The sequence below is a fragment of the Pseudorasbora parva genome, chromosome 17, assembly GCF_024679245.1.
Source record: "Pseudorasbora parva isolate DD20220531a chromosome 17, ASM2467924v1, whole genome shotgun sequence".
NCBI lineage: Eukaryota > Metazoa > Chordata > Actinopteri > Cypriniformes > Gobionidae > Pseudorasbora > Pseudorasbora parva.
In genome coordinates, this window is record NC_090188.1 from 33,116,048 (window position 1) to 33,135,761 (window position 19,714).

The following is a 19,714-nucleotide window of genomic DNA, read 5'->3' on the forward strand; positions in this document are numbered from 1 at the left end:
CAGGTAAAGCGCACAGGCTCGCAGCTGGAGGAATACATATGCCTACAAATCAAATGCTTTGGTATAGTCACACAAATTAAACATTAAAGTCCATGTTGCACAAAAATAGTCACTGAAGTTTATAATTACTATATTCTTGCTGCTTTTTACAGTGGGTCATAATGTAGCATATCTTTTTCAGTGCGTTTTGTGGTGTTAGGAATAGTTTTTCTGCGCATTTTTGCACCAACTCAAAACGTGCGTACACCACCTCCTGAGCTGGCGCAGGATTTGAGCGTACCGTACGACAACGTCCATATTGATAAATCTCAAAGTCACCATGGTTTTGATAAATGAGGGCCAATGTGTTTAATGGGAATTGTTTGGACAACATTGTCATCTGCATGCGAAAAATGCAAAGGAAACACTTTTATGTTTTAGTACATTGTTGTAATGTAAATGTACCTTTGTTGTTTGTTGTACTATTGTTCATATAACTATTTAAAAAACAATTAAAAAATAGACTCCATCAAAAAACTTTGGTAAATTGGATTAATCAACAAATACGGTAAGCCATGTCTTCTTCTCCTGTCATTGTCACTTGCACTGCATGCTCCATTTTTACATATCTTTCTCCGTTGGCGAACAGGGATTTACATGTGATATACTGTAAGTAAGGAGATAGTCAGGCTGACGGAGAAGATTGTTAGAATTAGAGACATGCATCTAGGTTTTATTTGAGAATAGTTAGAATATATCAAAATCACTTGCTTTGTGAACTCTACATTGTTAGGTTTGGGCTGTAGAGCCCGTGCAGAAGGGCAGCTGGGTAACGATGAGACGACATAGTCGTGGATCAAAAAACTAGTGATCGACCGATATTGATTTTTTTTTATAACCGGTACCGGTACCGATTATTTGCATGTTTATGTGCCGATAACTGATATATAGAACCAATATTTGTTTATTGTGTTATTTCTTGTGTTTTTTGTTTTTTGTTTGTTTCTTACAATTACAGCAACAGCACTGAACTGAGCTTTTTAAACATTGTATTTTTGCTGTTTCACCCCCTTACATACAGAACAAAAGACATTTACATCAATAAATAGTCTGAAAAAAAATGCTTTTTTTTAATACAGTGCAAAGTCTTTTTAACATTTCTGCTATTTCAGTTTTTTATTTAAAAATACAGCCATATTAACAACAGGCAAAATACATTTATAAAGTCTAATGTTTTTCAAATGGAGAACATAAATAAATGAGAGTTGAGTCTATCAACTCCCCATAACTGTGAGCATAAATATAAGCATTCATTTAATAAAATATGTTTTAAAAGGTAAAATACAGGTTTATGTGTTTTCAATAGACTAAAGAGTTAATATCCCCCGGAATATGCAAACATTGTAATAGCTATGATGTATTCGCGGTTTTGTTTATTTTTCTTACAGAGTGAATCTCATCTAGTACGGTATCAAAATTAATGTTTGTGTCTAAATGCTGATGGCAGAACGCTGTTTCATCTCTGCGTTTAACGTCTCGTGGAGATAGGCCTAATAATTCATTTTCACGGAGCTGTAATTAATTAGATGTTTATTATATACATTTTATATATCAGACGTTAATATAATTTAAGGAGTTTTAAACGAGTCGGTCTTGTTTACATACGGTGACTATGCTGGAGACACAAATCGGTGAGAGAACGGCTGAACGCGACTGAGCATAAACACACAGAGAGAAATATGTCCGGCGTTTTTATTTCCAACATGCTCTCATTCATGGCTGTTTTATTTAATTCATGTTAAGTTACATCTGTATTGTGACATGACGGATTGCCATAGTCACATATTGGGAGCCAGAACACCTGACATCAAAGCAAATTTAAACATGCTGGCTAATGCTAATCATAAATTCTCTAAGATTATTCACGTTGGCACTAAGGATGTACAACTTCTACAGTCGGAGATCACCAAAATTAACATTAAAGTGTAAATTCACCCAAAATTAAACATGTCATTAATAACTCACCCTAAGGTCGCTCCACACCAATAAGACCCCTGTTCATCTTCAGACACAGTTTAAGATATTTTATATTTAGTCCGACAGCGTATCTAAGTGTATGCACACTATACTGTCCATGTCCAGAAAGGGAATAAAAAAATCATCAAAGTAGTCCATATGTGACATCAGTTGGTTAATTATAATCTCTTGAAGCATCGAAAATACATTTTGGTCCAAAAATAGCAAAAACTATGACTTTATTCAGCATTGTCTTTTCTTCCGCATTTGTTTTCAATCCTCACATAAAAATTAAAACGGTCATGAATCAGCGGATTGATTCATGATTCGGATGACATGTTTTTTTCCCTTTCTGGACATGGACAGTATAGTGTGCCTACACTTAAATTCGCTGTCGGACTAAATATAAAATATCTTAAACTGTGTTACAACTAACTCTTTAAAGAGTTGTGAGAACCCGCAAGTACAATGTCAAATGCATGTCAAATGTTTTTTGCTCCGGTCCCCTCCCTGTTAGAAGGAGTGATGAGATACTTAGCAGACTATCATCACTCAATGGTTGGTTGTGTCTGCAAAATAACATAGGGTTCATAGACAATTAGAAAAGCTTTTGGGGCCGACCTGACCTGTTGAAGAAGGATGGCATCCATCCTTCTTGGGATGGTGCAAGACTGCAGCATCCCTCTCAGAAACTGAAGCCTCCGTGCCTCGATCGACCCCCGGTGGCCGGTCCCAGTATAGCCGTTTTCTAATGGACGTGAGGCAAACTAAACAATCAAATTACACTTAGAATATTTTTTCCCCAAAGGCAGTTAACATCACGATGATTTAAATTCAAGTGTTCGTATTTTAAAGTGTTTAGTTTTATTTAGTTATTTGATGCTATAAAAACGGAGGATGTGACGTCATGATTGACAGCTGATAACAAATAAGCTGATAACATCACTGTTTTCGCAAGTACGACTGTACAGCCAAATCTAATTCTGTTACAATATTATCCTGTTTGACACTGTGAAGCTGCTTTGACACAATCATGATTGTAAAAGCGCTATATAAATAAAGTTGATTGATTGATTGATTGACAGCTGAGATTAATGGCTTCTCTGAGTGAAGTTGTCACTGAGGCACTAACAGACTTTTTTTCAGGATTTTCGGGAGCAGATTGGAGCTTTAGCTTTTATTTCGACATTTCCATAACTGTTTATTTCACACAATAATTGTTCTGCATCTGTGTGAGTGTGGTCGGGCATTTGATATTGTGGCTTCCTGCTCTCTACTGCGCAACTCCGGTCCCCAAATCACTACTGCGCAGAATCCGGTCTCAAGAAATCAGTGTCTCAAGAAATGTACCTATGAAATTCTGCAGCAGAGTGATGACATCTCAGATCATTACCTAGTATCATGTACACTTAATTTAAGGCTGTAAAGCCATCCTCTTGCTTCAAATATGGCTGGACTATCAATTCTGCAACTAAAGATTGCTTTGTAAATAATCTTACTCATCAATTCCATCTCCTCAGCATTCCAGATAGCCTAGAGGAACTTGATGTTGCAACAAAAACAATTGACTTTTTTCAATTCTCTTTTTTCCAGCACTTTAGACACAGTTGCTTCCCTGCACTTAAAGAAGATTAAAGAAAAAAGTCCAGCGGTGTGGTACACCGAGCACACTCAGGCCCTTAAAACAGCCGCCAGGAAAATGAGCACAGCTGGAAGAAAACAACTAGAGGTTTTTCGTAATTTGTGGAAAGAGAGCATGATTGCATACAGAAAGGATGTAAAAACTGCTAGATCTGCTTATTTCTTGACTCTCTTAGAAGAAAACAAACACAACCCTAGGTATTTAATGATACAGTAGCTAAATTAACAAAAAATAAAGCTTCAATTTCTGATGTTTGTAAACAGCAGTAATAACTTTATAAACTTCTCTACATGTAAGACTGATAATATAAGAAAGAAAATTATAACCATGCACTGGTCTACTACAGTATCACATCAGACATTTTATTGTCACTGAGGAAAAATTACACCCATTCACTGCTATAAAAGAGGAAGAATTGGCTAAACTCATTGGCTAGACCCTATTTTAATACTAGGCTATTAAAAGAGATGCTTCCAGAGGTCATAGATCCTCTTCTTAATATCATTGATTCATCTTTGTCCTTAGGATACATACTGAAAACTTTTAAGTTGGCTATTATTAAATCACTTTCATCACAAAAATGCAACTTGATCCTAGAGAATTAGCAATTTTCAGGCCATTCTCAAATCAACCCTTTCTGTCAAAAATTATTCAAAAAGGCAGTGTCTTCACAATTATGCTCATTTTTAGAAGGTAATGGCATCTGTGAGTATTTCCAGTCAGGATCTAGACTGTATCATAGTACTAAGACTGCTCTCATCAGAGTTACAAATGATTTACTCTTATCATCTGATCGTGGTTGTATCTCTCTATTAGTGTTACTTGATCTTAGCGCTGCATTCGATACTATCGATCACAATATTCTTTTGAATAGACTCGAAAATTATGTTGGCATTAGTGGAATTGCATTGGCATGGTTTAAATCATACTTATCTGACCGTTATCAGTTTGTAGCAGTAAATGAAGAGATGTCACACCGATCACAAGTTCAATATGGAGTAGGGCTGGGCGATATGGAGCAAAAAATATATCTCGATATATTTTGCTATATCTCGATATACGATATATATCTCGATATCTTTACAGGAAAAATAACCCCCTAAAAAACAGCAAAAACAAATATGCCAAATACCACAAATTCTTTTTTTTATTATTGAAGTGCAAAGAGGTAGTCAGTTCATGTAGGAACAAATTGCTTTTGCAACATTAAAAAAAACTCCCTGATTACATAAATAATAATAATTTAACTGTAAAAGAAAATAAATAATATTTCCTTCTTTTCATTTATTTCATGCTTTCAAAAGATGAATCAAAGACTCCCTTTTTTACACTTAAAGTAAACAGTAAGCATTTTGCAGAAAGATGGAGGCATGACTGAGATATAAATAAACTGATTTTGTATCAAAGTTCAAACAGTGATGTTTGTCATGAGTTTGACAAAATTCAAACTCATCATGCAGGCTACACATGAGCTGAATTTCACTTCTTTTCCAGTTACAGAAAGAAATATGAATGTCAGAAGGTAGGCTATATGATAATATGATACAGTACAACTGACAGAAGAGCACTGTCTCAGGACACCCGGGATGTCGCGTTTTTCCCTCTTGGTTAAAACATGAATAGACCTATTCATCATAATCCCGTGATAAAGCTGACAAAATAATAATAGTAATGATATTGCAATACTTTATAAATGTTTTCAAATGATTTGCGATCATTTTGACATTTTAACCGAAAACCATGCGATCAGTTAGACACAAATCATAAACTGACATGATTGCGACCGCGTCTCGCACCAATAGTGTCAATCACCTGACTGTGGGTGAAACTTGCGCTTTGAACTATGATGAACATTAATATTTCTTTATGAATTTTAGCAAGCAGTTGTGTTAGAAGGAAAACATGGTCTCTAAACTGAGTCCCGAACAACGCGCGCGCTTGTCAACATGATAACTAATCCTCACCTGGTTGTGGAAGCAGCCGTGTTCAATGAGACGACACGCGAGGGGAGGGGGAACAAAAGCAAGAGGCGGGAGGCGCGCGAGCGGGAGCGAGCACAGCACAGAGAAGGCAAACAAGCAAAGTGGCGGAATCAGAATTAAATATAAACAATATATCGATATATACGATATGTCCAAATCCATATCGAGTTGAAAAAATATCTCGATATATTTTAAATATCGAGATATCGCCCACCCCTAATATGGAGTACCGCAAGGCTCAGTGTTAGGACCAATGCTTTTCACCCTGTATATGCTACCACTGGGAGATATCATTAGGAAGCATGGCGTTAGTTTTCATTGTTATGCTGACGATACTCAGCTCTATATTTCTTCTCGCTCCCTGACAAAACTTACCAATTCACAAGATTAACAGAATGAATAGCTGATATAAAAACTTAACTCAGAAACTTAATTCAGAAAAAAAAGATTTTTTTATTATTGGACAAAAAAGCTCCATAAGTAGTAACCATAGACCATAAAAAATATGGATGACTCGACATTGTCCGTTTCCGCTTGCCAGAGTTGAAGCTTTCAGACGGCTTGCACGGCGCTGACATCTTGGGGCCGAGTCTGCGCAGTAGCGATTTCAAGACCAGAGTTGCGCAGTAGAGAGCAGGAAGTAGAGCAGGAAGTACAGTCGCAATATTAAAAGCCCGCCCACACTCTCACAGATGCAAAACAATTAATTATGTTGGTGTGAAATAAACAGTTATGGAAATGTAGAAATTAAAGCTAAAGCTCCAATCTGCTCCCAAAAATCCAGAAAAAAGTCTGTTAGTGCCTCAATGACAACTTCACTCAGAGAAGCCATTAATCTCTGCTGTCAATCATGACGTCACACCCCCCGTTTTTATAGCATCAAATAACTAACTAAAACTTAACTTATTTAAAAAACGAACACTTGAAATGAAATCATCGTGACGATAACTGCCTTCAATGACATAAACTAACTTTGGGGGGGAAATATTTGAAGTGTAATTTTATTGTTTTGTTTGGTCAAAAAGGCAGCAGTTCTTGTTGTCTCGAGTTCTTACTAGAACCAGAAGAAGTATGATCATATAAGCCCGGTTCTGTCAACACTGCACTGGCTCCCTATTAAACATAGTATTTTTAAAATCTTGCTTATTACTTACAAAGCACTAAATGGTTTAGCTCCCCAGTACTTGAGCAAGCTCTTGACACATTATACTCCATCACATCTATTGCAGTCTCAAAACTTTGGCCTGTTGATAATACCTAGAATATCATAATCAGCTGTAGGAGGTCAATCTTTTTCCTATTTAACGCCTAAACTTCATTTTCAATCTAGACTAAAAACTCATCTCTTCAATATGGCATACACATAAAACATTATCAATTTCTATTATTCAAATCAGTTATAGGTGCCCTAGAATGATTTAAAACAATATGTTAAATTGTTCTCTGATATCTACGTAGAGGGTATGTGGCTTATTTAAGGGCCCAAATTGTCCAGATACAGTTTTACAGGTCCATTTACAACCCTATAAATTGTCCCTAGGATGTAATGCTCTGTTTTTGCCTTATTTGGAAGGGTCATGAATATTAATTTTGAGCTCTGCTCTGATTGGTTTATTTCAGCAGCTCACAGCACAGCAGTTCAGTAAAGTGGCTCGTGAGTCCTGACCGTCCTGACACAACACAGGCCGACTAAATGAAATTTTAAGCAAAACATCTCAAATAGATATTGATAAAATGCAGCTTACTTGTTTATTTGGCGTTTTCAGATAATCCGCGCACGAGAAAGAGCTCGCATTCGTTTTTTCAGTAATTAAATCCCCCAAACAGAGCTTTTCTGTGAAAAGAAACCCGTATACACTCTGGTGTTTTACCTAAACGTGTCCAATCTGGCAACCATTTGCACGCAAGCTCTCTCTCGTGCATGAATGATCTGAAAACACCATAAACAAGTAAGCTGCATTTTATCAATCTCCATTTGAGATGTTCTGCTTAAAGTGTCGGTCAGTCTACATTTTAGACTTGTCTTTTTTCGTCAACAACATTGCATGTTTATATAATGTTAGTCACAATGTAGGCTACGCAGTGACTGTGATGTAGCCTAATCTGAAATACAAATAGGCAAAAACATCATATTATATATAATATTGCCCTTTGTCATTAGGCACACTATTTACTTTGGTATGGTACTTGGTGTTTCCTACTGTTACTGTACTCGCATCTTGCGTTATCTAGACAATGCGGTCTCTCTAAGAAACGTTCAATTTAATCAGAAATTGTTTAAACAGTCAATATGTGGATAAAATCGCTACTTACTGCTTGCAGGAATACAGTTGTAATTGCCACTTTCTTCAGTTTAAGACACTGAGCGAAGCTTGCTTGAAATGGGCCGAACAAACGAACGATCTTGAATTAAATTGTTGTGGTATCGGATTATAAACATCAACTATGACTGTTGATATTTTTTATCTGTGGGAAGGATATGTAACGTCCGCAGATCTCCTGAACAGCCTGGAACATGAAGTGTGTCCATACAAGCAACTTGTACCTTATGATTCGATCCATTTCCGCCTGACAATGAACATGTTTGGACAGATGCAAATGTTGAGGGCGTGCATATAAATGATCCCCAACGCTTGCGTCACTGTTGGGTTTATGTTGAGAAGAACTTTTTTTTCAATGGAGTTTTGGATTCACGAGATTTACATAAGAAGTAGGAGGCAATGGTGTTTGAGACTCACAGTATGTGATGAACTCTTATTTCACCATGGCAAGGCTAATTAAATTTTTCATTCTAGTGCACCTTTAAATGATTGTTAGGCTGCAATAACTAGGTCAGCCGGAACCGGGAACACTTTTCATAACACCTGATGTACTCGTTTCACAAGAAGAATGGCATCTACGCTAATGTCAGTCTCTCTGTTTATCCCGAGGTTTACTGCAGTCAGCCAGATCTGAGCTGTATCCAGATCAGATGGTGGAGCTGCGCCTAGACATGACCAATGCATCCCTAAAACGTCTGCAGAGAGCGTGTCAATTAAACTCCTGCCTGTAAATGCTGCATAAACACAACATCCTCGATAAACCCGTCTCCGGCATGACAACTCCAATATTTTAAATAATCTTATGAATATCTTAATATATTAGGTAAATACCTAATATGACTTAAGACCTGCAATGTTGCCAGAATTTTAATCATACACTGTTTGTTCGTCAGACAGAGGAGAACTGGAGAACTGGAACCCCGACTGAGTCTGGTTTCTCCCAAGGTTTTTTTTTCTCCATTCTGGCCCTGATGGAGTTTTGGTTCCTTGCCACTGTTACCTTTGGCTTGGTTTGCTCAGTTGGGGACACCTAAATTTCAACTATAGTACCGATCTGCCCGCATTGACACTATATTATAATAGAAATTAGCTGGATAACATCACCGTTTCTTCCTGTTAACACTGTGAAGCTTTTTTGAAACATTTGGACTTGTTGGACAATTGGAAAATGCACAAGGACAAGAATATATTTAGACTAAATGGTGGAATTAATTAGATCTTTCTATCTCTTCTCATGTGACCTTCTTCCCAGCCAGTGCAGCACAGTGTGTGTAACTGACCGCTGGTTTCATCACAATCTTATCATCAAATGTCTTATCAGTATTCCTCAGAGGTAATTAACCGAGTGTCTGGATAAGCTCTGGATATTGATCATGCCTTACAAGACAGCACAGAGGGATTTCTGTTCTGCAGCATTTAAAGAACCTTTAGAGCCCTCATGTAATCTGAAGCTTAATATTGTGTTTTATGAACCCTCACAGTTTGTAATAAGGAAATCAGAAATCAGATGAGGATACAGAGATAAAACAACAAGGGAAAGAGATCCTGCATAATGGGTATAAGGAAAGTTAACAAATCACACACATGCTATCTTACCCTCATCCCCAATAACAGGAATCCAATCTCTTCCATCAGAGGATATTTGCTAATCTGCTCTTCACGTTTTTCTTGTGACGCAGATGGGTCGTAACTTCTCTTCCCAATCTTCACATCCATAATGGAGGGCCGTAAGAACCTTTTCGTCACATCCTCCAGTTTCAGATACAGCTCTGAGAAATAAGAGATAAAGTCACAGTTTTGAGCATATGACAGAATGACAGAGAAGTGTTGTTTTATCTGTTATTATGGATGGCAGACATTCTTGTTGCATATTCTGCTGATTTGTCACCAATATGGCTAACACAGTTTAATGGCAAATGACTTTTAATAGTTTCAAAACCATCATGTTAAATCACAATATATTGCATGCATGGCTGTTTTGTAATTATGTTTTTAAAGGAACCTATATATATATATATATATATATTCCATGAACATTTTGCTAACGCTCCCATTAAAATATTTAAATGTTATTTCAGATTTTGTTTTATTTTTTATATTGGTTATATGAATATAAAGGAACATTCTATTTTATAATTTTTCTATTTTACAAATATTATGAGAACATTACTTTTGAATGTTTTTAAACAAGTAGTAACATTTAAAAAATTTTGATAACATTTTTGTGCTAACATTCAAAAGTTGTGCTGCGTCCTTTTTTGTGAGAAAAATTTATGAAAGTTTAAAAGAACAGCATTTATTCTAAACATAAATCTTTTTTTTCATAATTACGTAAACCTGAATAATGTATAAAAGTAAAAATGTACAATTAAATTAATAATTAAATACACTATATTGCCAAAATTACTGGGATACCCCTCCAATCACAGAGCGGGGTTAGCATATAAGGCACAGAAGTAACCAACTTTCTGAAGAGTCAATAGCTCCAGACCTCTAAATTTCATGTGGTCTTCAGATTAGCTCAAGAACAGTGCATAGAGAGTTTTTATTGAATGGGTTTCCATGGCCGAGCAGCTGCATCCAAGCCTTACATCACCAAGTGCAATGTAAAGCATTGGATGTATTCTCTGTAGTGACGAATCATGAGTCTGGGTTTGGCGGTTGACAGGAGAACAGTACTTGCCTGACTTTATTGTCCCATGTGTAATGTTTGGTAGAGGGGGGATTATGGTGTGGGGGTTGGGCTCGGCCCCTTGGTTCTAGTGAAAGGAACTCTTGATGCTTCAGTATACGAAGACATTTTGGACAATTTCACGCACCCAACTTTGTGGGAACAGTTTGGTAATGGCTCCTTCCTGTTCCAACATTATGATTCCACACTAGTGCACAAAGCAAGGTCCATAAAGACATTGATAAGCGAGTTTGGTGTGGAGGAACTTAACTGGCCTGCACAACCCGATAGAACAACTTTGGGATGAATTACAATCATGAATTAAATCATGCTAACTGTACTGTTAGATTTAGATTTTATTTTATTGTATTATGACCATGACTAGTCAAACAGTCAGAGCTACAATTGGGACTGTTGCTGATAGCTGGAAGCCACTGAGAGGACGTTGTTCGCCGTTAGCCGTTTTACACCACTTCTCTGCTGTTTTTGTTTGAATTCTTGCGATTGCTTCTGGTTTGAAGGACATTTAAAGTTGCTCGCTGTGGCTGCTCTCTCTTCTGGGTGTCGGCTGCTAACTGGTGAACTCCCTCCCTTGAACTGCATGGTGGCGGAGTTTGCACCGGGCTAGCGTCATCAGCATCCGGCGTGATGTTGAGATGTTCTGCTTCTCGGCTGCTGACCGTGGAGATCCACTTTTGCAACACGACTGAAGCGTGATGTTGTGATGCTTCCCCTCATGTGTGCGTTGATGGGCGTTCCTCAAGTTTACCACTATGGGCGTGCTTTTGAGCCAGCAGGGAATGAAATACAAAGGACCTGCGAGAGACTTCCCCCAGTCTCCATGTGCTCTACTTCTTTTGGATAGTCGCGTCGCGTTCAACGGATTCATTTGCATAAAGATGGAAATCGGTCAAGGTGCAGATCCACTTGTCCGTGCAACACTTCTGTCAGGCCGCGCTCCACTTTATTCCTATGGGTGACATCAAGTGACTTTAACGTGCCTGCAGAGCTTTCTGGGAAGGCAGTGCTGCATTTGAACCGATTTGAACACACAGATGAGGGGAAGCGTCACAACATCACGCTTTAGTCGTGTCACAAAAGTGCATCTCCATGGTCAAGGTGCAGATCCACTTGCCCGCGCAACACTTCTGTCACGCTGTACTCCACTTTATTCCTATGGGTGACGTCAAGCGACTTTAACACGCCCGCATAGCATTCCGGGAAGGCAGCGCTGCATTTGAAAAAATGCTGCGCATCACAAAAACTGACCGACTAGAGTAGCGGAGTCTAGAGTCCTGGAACACCATTAATAAGATTGCTTCCTCCTCACTGTCTGAATTGCTTAGTACTGATTTTTAAAATAACACTGAACACTGTACTTTTAAGTGAAGTTTCAGAGGCCAAGCAACAATGATAAGCCTCCACAGTCAGTCAATTTTTTCTGACAAGTTCTTTTTCAGTGCTGTCAAATGATATTTATAGTGTCATCACTGGGATGGCCACTCACAAGCACAAGGCAGAGGGCCAGAGAACAGCAGTGTAAAGTCTAATGTGGATCAACTGAACACTCCTTTAATGTACATAGACAGACTAAACAAACACATCATAAAGCACATGCACTTTGGACACACGGCAAGACGCATAATGATGATAAGAGCGTTTTAATAAGCTTACAAAGAACATACCACTGCTGGATGACACCCAACACCACATACCAAACCTTCTATCAATTATTAACTCATTAGCAACCCTCTAAAATCACCAAACATAGATAACACTAACTAGAGCTGACCTTCAAGCTTGACTGCTAAAGGAGCCATTTTAATGGACATGATTGCTGAGTTCAGCCAGGACTCGCACAACACATCATCAGTCATTAAAAGTCAACTTGAAATTGCATTTGACCCTTGACCATTGAATTTACTCTCTTCACCAAATAAAACAAATATTTGCATGTATAATCTTATCAAAACTAAACAACTTGCTCCACCCCTGTTGATTCCTATTTTAGTCTTACAGTGCCTTGCAAAAGTATTCGGCCCCCTTGAACTTTGCGACCTTTTGCCACATTTCAGGCTTCAAACATAAAGATATAAAACTGTAATTTTTTTGTGAAGAATCAACAACAAGTGGGACACAATCATGAAGTGAAACGAAATTTATTGGATATTTCAAACTTTTTTAACAAATCAAAAACTGAAAAATTATTCAGCCCCCTTAAGTTAATACTTTGTAGCGTCACCTTTTGCTGCGATTACAGCTGTAAGTCGCTTGGGGTATGTCTCTATCAGCTTTGCACATCGAGAGACTGAAATTTTTGCCCATTCCTCCTTGCAGAACAGCTCAAGGTCAGTGAGGTTGGATGGAGAGCGTTTGTGAACAGCAGTTTTCAGTTCTTTCCACCGATTCTCGATTGGATTCAGGTCTGGACTTTGACTTGGCCATTCTAACACCTGGATATGTTTATTTTTTGAAACATTCCATTGTAGATTTTGCTTTATGTTTTGGAACATTGTCTTGTTGGAAGACAAATCTCCGTCCTAGTCTCAGGTCTTTTGCAGACTCCATCAGGTTTTCTTCCAGAATGCTACAGTATTTGGCTCCATCCATCTTCCCTGTCCCTGCTGAAGAAAAGCAGGCCCAACCCATGATGCTGCCACCACCATGTTTGACAGTGGGGATGGTGTGTTCAGGGTGATGAGCTGTGTTACTTTTACGCCAAACATAATGTTTTGCATTGTTAACAAAAAGTTCAATTTTGGTTTCATCTGACCAGAGCACCTTCTTCCACATGTTTGGTGTGTCTCCCAGGTGGCTTGTGGCAGACTTTAAACAACACTTTTTATGGATATCTTTAAGAAATGGCTGTCTTCTTGCCACTCTTCCATAAAGGCCAGATTTGTGCAGTATACGACTGATTGTTGTCCTATGGACAGAGTTTCCCACCTCAGCTGTAGATCTCTGCAGTTCATCCAGAGTGATCATGGGCCTCTTGGCTGCATCTCTGATCAGTCTTCTCCTTGTATGAGCTGAAAGTTTAGAGGAACGGCCAGGTCTTGGTAGATCTGCAGTGGTCTGATACTCCTTCCATTTCAATATTATCTCTTGCACAGTGCTCCTTTGGATGTTTCAAGCTTGGAAAATCTTTTTGTATCCTAAACCGGCTTTAAACTTCTCCACAACAGGATCTCGGAACAGCCTGGTGTGTTCCTTGTTCTTCATGATGCTCTCTGCGCTTTAAACGGACCTCTGAGACTATCACAGTGCAGGTGCATTTATACAGAGACTTGATTACACACAGGTGGATTCTATTTATCATCATTAGTCATTTAGGTCAACATTGGACCATTCAGAGATCCTCACTGAACTTCTGGAGAGAGTTTGCTGCTCTGAAAGTAAAGGGGCTGAATAATTTTTTGATTTGTTAAAAAAGTTTGAAATATCCAATAAATTTTGTTCCACTTCATGGTTGTGTCCCACTTGTTGTTGATTCTTCAAAAAAATTACAGTTTTATATGTTTGAAGCCTGAAAAGGTCCGAAATCTTTCGCAAGGCACTGTAAAATAAGATTCCGGAAGTAAAATGGCTTGCAGATGTTATTTGATGATGACTTCTACATCTTGATATAACAACATAACTCACCATGTGGCGACTCCCGTGGTGCCCATGTGCCGTAGAACTTAGGAAGGTGTTGTTGCAGTTTCAGGAGCCTTGTATCCGTGCAGTCTTTGGCATATACCTGCAGAAAAGGAAGTGACATGTTCCTTTACCCTGAAACCAGTAACTATTAATAAATTATTGGTAAATTGTTAAGATTAGTTGGTTTTAATTTTTTTTTTTTATCTTATGCTCACCAAGACTGCATATATTGTTGATAAAAAATAGTATTTTGTGAAATATTATTACAATTTAAAATAATTGTTTTCTATTTTAATATATTTTAAAATGTAATTTATTCCTGTGACGGCACTGAATTTTCAGCATTATAAATGTATTAGTCTTCAGTGTCACATTATCCTTCAGAAATCATTCTAATATGCTGATTTGCTGATCAAGAAACATTTTTAGACAATGTATTATCATCAATTTTAAAAACAGTCGTGATGCTTAATATTTATGTATAAACAAAGATTTTTTTCAGGATTCTTTTATGAATAGAATATTTATTTAAAATAGATATCTTTTGTAATATTATAAATGTTTTACGGTCAATTTTAATCATAATTTGAATAGCTTGCCAGTTAGCATCATCAAACAATATTTTTCAAATATGTTAATTTTCAGTATGGTTCATTAATAAATGTTCATATTATGTTTTTTAGATTGTCTTTTTAAATTTAAATGAAAACTGCTTTTTCTGTACTCTGATTTTGGTGTAAATATGAAAATAGCTTTGTCAGAGTTGGGGTTATTTTACCCCACCTGGGGCAAAATAAAAAATAACAAATAATCAAATTGCATGAAAACTTATCCATGCAATTGATCATAATCATATCATAGCATGATCATATTCACTCTATAAAATGCTGGGTTAAAAACAATCCAAGTCGGGATGAATATGGACAATTAAACATTTTACCCAAATGCTATTGTTCACTATTGTTTACTCGATTATAAATATAATAGTTAGTGGCAGTCCTAAATAAATGTATTCATTTCTTTCCAAAAAGAAATCTAACTGACCGCAACCTTCAGAACAGTAGTGTAATTCATTTATTTTAATGGAGTGAAACGTGTTAGTTACTGTATTGTGCATCTTTTTTTCTAATATTCAAGGTGTTATTTTTGTTTAGGTGTTTCACTCTGACATTATATACATGCAACAACTAGTGCTGCTGTGTAAATATTGTACTGCTTACAGTGATGTGGATTTAAGTTACCTGCGTGTAGAAGTGCATCTCCCGTGGCCCTCTTGGAGGAGGTTGTAGCTGCTTCAGAATGGTTCCGTCGGGATGCTGCAGAACACCTGTGCAATTATAGTAAACTGAACACTAAAAACCTGCCAACACTTTATCATCATGACAAGTTGACAACTTGAGACTATTTTAAGAGTGATTGCATTTATAGCAGCCTTGAAAACATCTGAAGGACAACTTAGGAGAGAATAAAGCCACATAAATGTCATTATAAGAATTAGATGTTCTGTCTCCCCTTATAAAAACGGTCTGATAGTTTCCTGGTTCTATAAAGCCGGTCCCTCAAAAATACGCAATCGGCTCAGATTGGTTAGCTGGCCCAGCTGTGTTCTGATTCGCTAACCACCTAGCACACTACAGCCTACTTTTAATATGTTAATAAAATAACATTTTCGATTCCGCTTATTGATTCCTGTGTGTGCATTTTAATGTGATTTCAAACAATTGTCAAGCGCAAGAAGACTATAAAGAGTACTCAATTTGACACTCGTGCCACATACTGTTTTCTTTGCGCAGACAACAGACTGTAAAAAAGATGGACAGCACTTCACTCCCTTCCGTTGAAGTAAGTGAAGCTGCAGTGTCCGGATACGGTGCTGACATCTTGTAGGCGCAGTAGCATCTTGAACTCTGCGCAGTAGAGAGCATGAAGTGGAGCCATGATATAAAGATCCCACCCACACTCAAGCCTAATCAACAACTTTGTGAGAAATAAACAGTTATGGAAATGTAGAAATTAAAGTTAAAGCTCCAGTCTCCTCCCAAAATTCCCAAAACATTTCCATTGGTGCCACACTGCTCCGCTCAGAAAAGCTGTCAATCTCAGCTGTCAATCATAAAGTCACACCCCTGTTTTTATAGCATAAAATAACGAAATAATCTATATACTCTAATAACTTTAATAATCTAAAAACAAACGTATGTAAAAAACGAACAATCTTACATCAGCGTCATAAAAATTGTTTTTGAAGTGTAATATGATTGTTTAGTTTGTCTATGTCCCATTACATTTCATGGAGAGGGCGGGGTTTCCTGCATCCAGTCACCTGAGTGCGTTCGAGGTGGTTTGATTTCATTTTTCAGAACTTATGTGGCACTATAGCGCAGACATTCAAAGCGTGAACACAGATAGCCACCTCTTATTAGACGCAGTACAGAGTTCTTGCGTTTGAATGCGCACATACACACACATATTAATGTCAAAATATCCTTGTAAACACAGTTGGCTTTGTCTTAAGTGAATGTAAACAGTTGAGAAAGAAAATATGTGTAACAGTTAGGGGCTACCAAAAAGTTTAGGCCGAAACAGTGATTTTCTGGTTTGGACATCAAGGACTAGATGAACTATTTGGTTCTCTCTCCAATGCTGTATTTATTTGATTAAAAAAAATACATAAAAACTTAGTATTATGAAATATTATTAAAAAAAAAATTCTATTTTAATATATTTGAACATAGCCTGAGCCTATATATATATATATATATATATATATATATATATATATATATATATATATATATATATATATATATATATATATATATATATATATATATATATATATGCAAATTTTAGATGGTAACCTTGCCATAATAACAAAACACATTTTACCCGTCAAACACCATTTTTTCCCGGAGAACCCCTCGAGAAGCTATTGTTTAGGGCTAGTAGTTGGCGGGTGTTGTTGTAAAAACTTGGCAACCCTGTCTGCACGCATGCTGGAATGATACACAGAGTTCTTACCCAACATGATCATAATTTTTTGAGAGAAATTGTGAAGGTCAACGCATATACAGACAAGCTCTCCATTTAGGATTCGAATAAATATAGTCCAAGCCTCTTTGATGACGTGCATGATTACCTTACTGTTGATCAATTAATCAATCAATCAACTTTATTTATATATTTATTTATATTACAATGACGATTGTTTCAAAGTAGCTTCACAGTGTTAAACAGGACAATATTGCAACAAAATTTAATTTGGCTAGTTTAATTTGGATAGTTTATAGAATTAAATATGCCCAAATAAATACATTTTATTTGTATATTTAGTTGAATAACTTGGATCATAATTTTAGTGTCCCCAAACACTAAAGTGTTGAGTGTTTGTGTTGTTTAGTGTTGATCATCATGTCCGTCATCGACTAAAGCCCGCCCTGATGATTTCATTGGTTTCATTTGATAATTAGATGTGTAAATAAGAGTGTAAATAAATCATTTTTTAAATAAATATTATGAATCTCTCTCTCTCTCTCTCTCTCTCTCTCTCTCTCTCTCTCTCTCTCTCTCTCTCTCTCTATAAATATATATATATATTTCTTTTAAAAACAATATGAGTTTGGAACATGTAGACGTGCTAAAGAACTGTCTATTTGGGGTGAACTATTTCTTTAACACAAGAAAAGACAAAGTGCTGACCACTGAGAATCTGATAATCCATCAGATAACTGCTCACATCTCATTCATTCAGAAAATCCCCATGACAGAGACACAAATGACACATAAGAGTTACTGCAACAAAGGAAATGATATCATCTGACTTCTTTTCATAGAAATCACCATGGCGATATCCCACGTTAAACAAATGTGACTACAAATCCTGTGACCCTAAACTAAGCTATAATTAGTTATCTAATACTTTTAACATTTTACCTAACTCAACCCAACAAGTATTTTAGGAAAACCTGTGCAAAGTCGTCCACAGGTCAAAAGTAAATTTACTTTCAGTAGAAAATGTGCAGGATTTTTATATTGTAATTTATATAATAATTTAAAGCAACAGTCCTATCCTAATGGGCTTCTTTTTTTTTTCTTTTTCTTTTTTCTAAAAAAGGACCATTGTGACTTCCAATGGGATAAAATGGCATGTATAGCATTAGGAAAATAATTTGAAGAAAATCTTTTAGGATTGTCAAATTCCTATTGATCAATGCGGTTTATTGCAGTTTATCCAGTAGGATGCCATTTGATCATTATGGGATTCTAATAAAATTGGTTTGATACTATAGTATTAGGTCCTGTAGGCCTATGTATTTTTGATTATGGGTGTTCATCCTAATCCAATTCAAACTGTATGATGAATACTCCCTTTATTCAAACAAGACTCCGATGTATTTTCACATTCTATCGTCATTCCTTAAATCCCATAAAACATTACAGCATAACACGAGAATCACATGAAGAACATTACAGAAGTTATAAGACCAAACTGACCAGTGTTACTGATCCCGCATTTGTGTCCGGCCACCTGATGAGAGAAGGGCACACATCCATCCAAGAGCACCTGCTTTACAGGCCCTTTCTTTTTATTGTCTTTTCCAGGTTTTTCCAGCGTTCGCGATAATGTGTCCATGATTTGACCATCTGCTATGCAGACACGTTCAGCGTCAACTTATTTAAGTTTTACGAAACTGGAAAAACTTCTGTTAGTGCATGATTTCCTATATCTGGCAGTTATTCTACACGAACACATACATGTTTTTAAAACGCAAAATATATCTTTCACTTGCTCAGACGCGCGTATGTAGCCCAGACGTTTTCGTTTTTCACTCGCATATGTGTCTTTAGATTATCTTCACTGCTGGAGCGCGACGCGTCTTTCGGGTTACTGAATGAGTCGTGACGTAAGCACGCAGTCCACCAATCAAAGTTGGCGTAGGTCGCGTTCTTACTTATATATATATATGTTTAAAGATGATTCTTAACTATGATCTCAACTATGTTATATGAGCAATATAACTGAATAAATTGATATAACGTTTTAGGCTACTTTATGCAATGGGTAAAATGAGCATACATGAGTTTTCTTATTCAATGCAATGTATACACTCTATCTAATTTGCATATTCATGTATCTTGGAGCAACATGTAATAAAAAAAGAAGTGCAATAATGGGAGTGATAGTTGGCAACATTTATATATTTTCATAATAATATCTAATTTAGGAACAATGATAGGCTGTAATTTCTCTCCCTATTCACTTGTCTCTTAAAATGCCTGAGAAACATGATTTAAGTCCTAGTGTCCTCTTTTTGAGGACATGTATGAAATCAATGCCCAGTTTTGTAACAGAAAGTCATACAAAAATGATTGATTAAAAACCATAACATTTTCCTGAGATGCTGATTTATAACAATCTATTTGAAAATGAGTCAGATTTAAACGACAAATACAAAATATTACA

General features: G+C 36.8%; 1 protein-coding gene across 1 annotated transcript in view; it reads right to left on the reverse strand.

Moving 5' to 3' along the window:
• Window positions 1-19,128, reverse strand: part of ipmka (inositol polyphosphate multikinase a) — a 36,900-nt gene extending 17,772 nt beyond the window's left edge. The window contains exons 1-4 of the mRNA XM_067421678.1: window positions 18,745-19,128; window positions 15,492-15,577; window positions 14,254-14,350; window positions 9,537-9,709 (exon numbers count right to left, since the gene is read on the reverse strand). Coding sequence (XP_067277779.1) covers window positions 9,537-9,709; window positions 14,254-14,350; window positions 15,492-15,577; window positions 18,745-18,883 — 495 coding nt within the window. The 5' untranslated portion in view covers window positions 18,884-19,128. The remainder of the gene's footprint in view (window positions 1-9,536; window positions 9,710-14,253; window positions 14,351-15,491; window positions 15,578-18,744) is intronic.
• Between the last annotated feature and the right edge of the window lie 586 nt (window positions 19,129-19,714).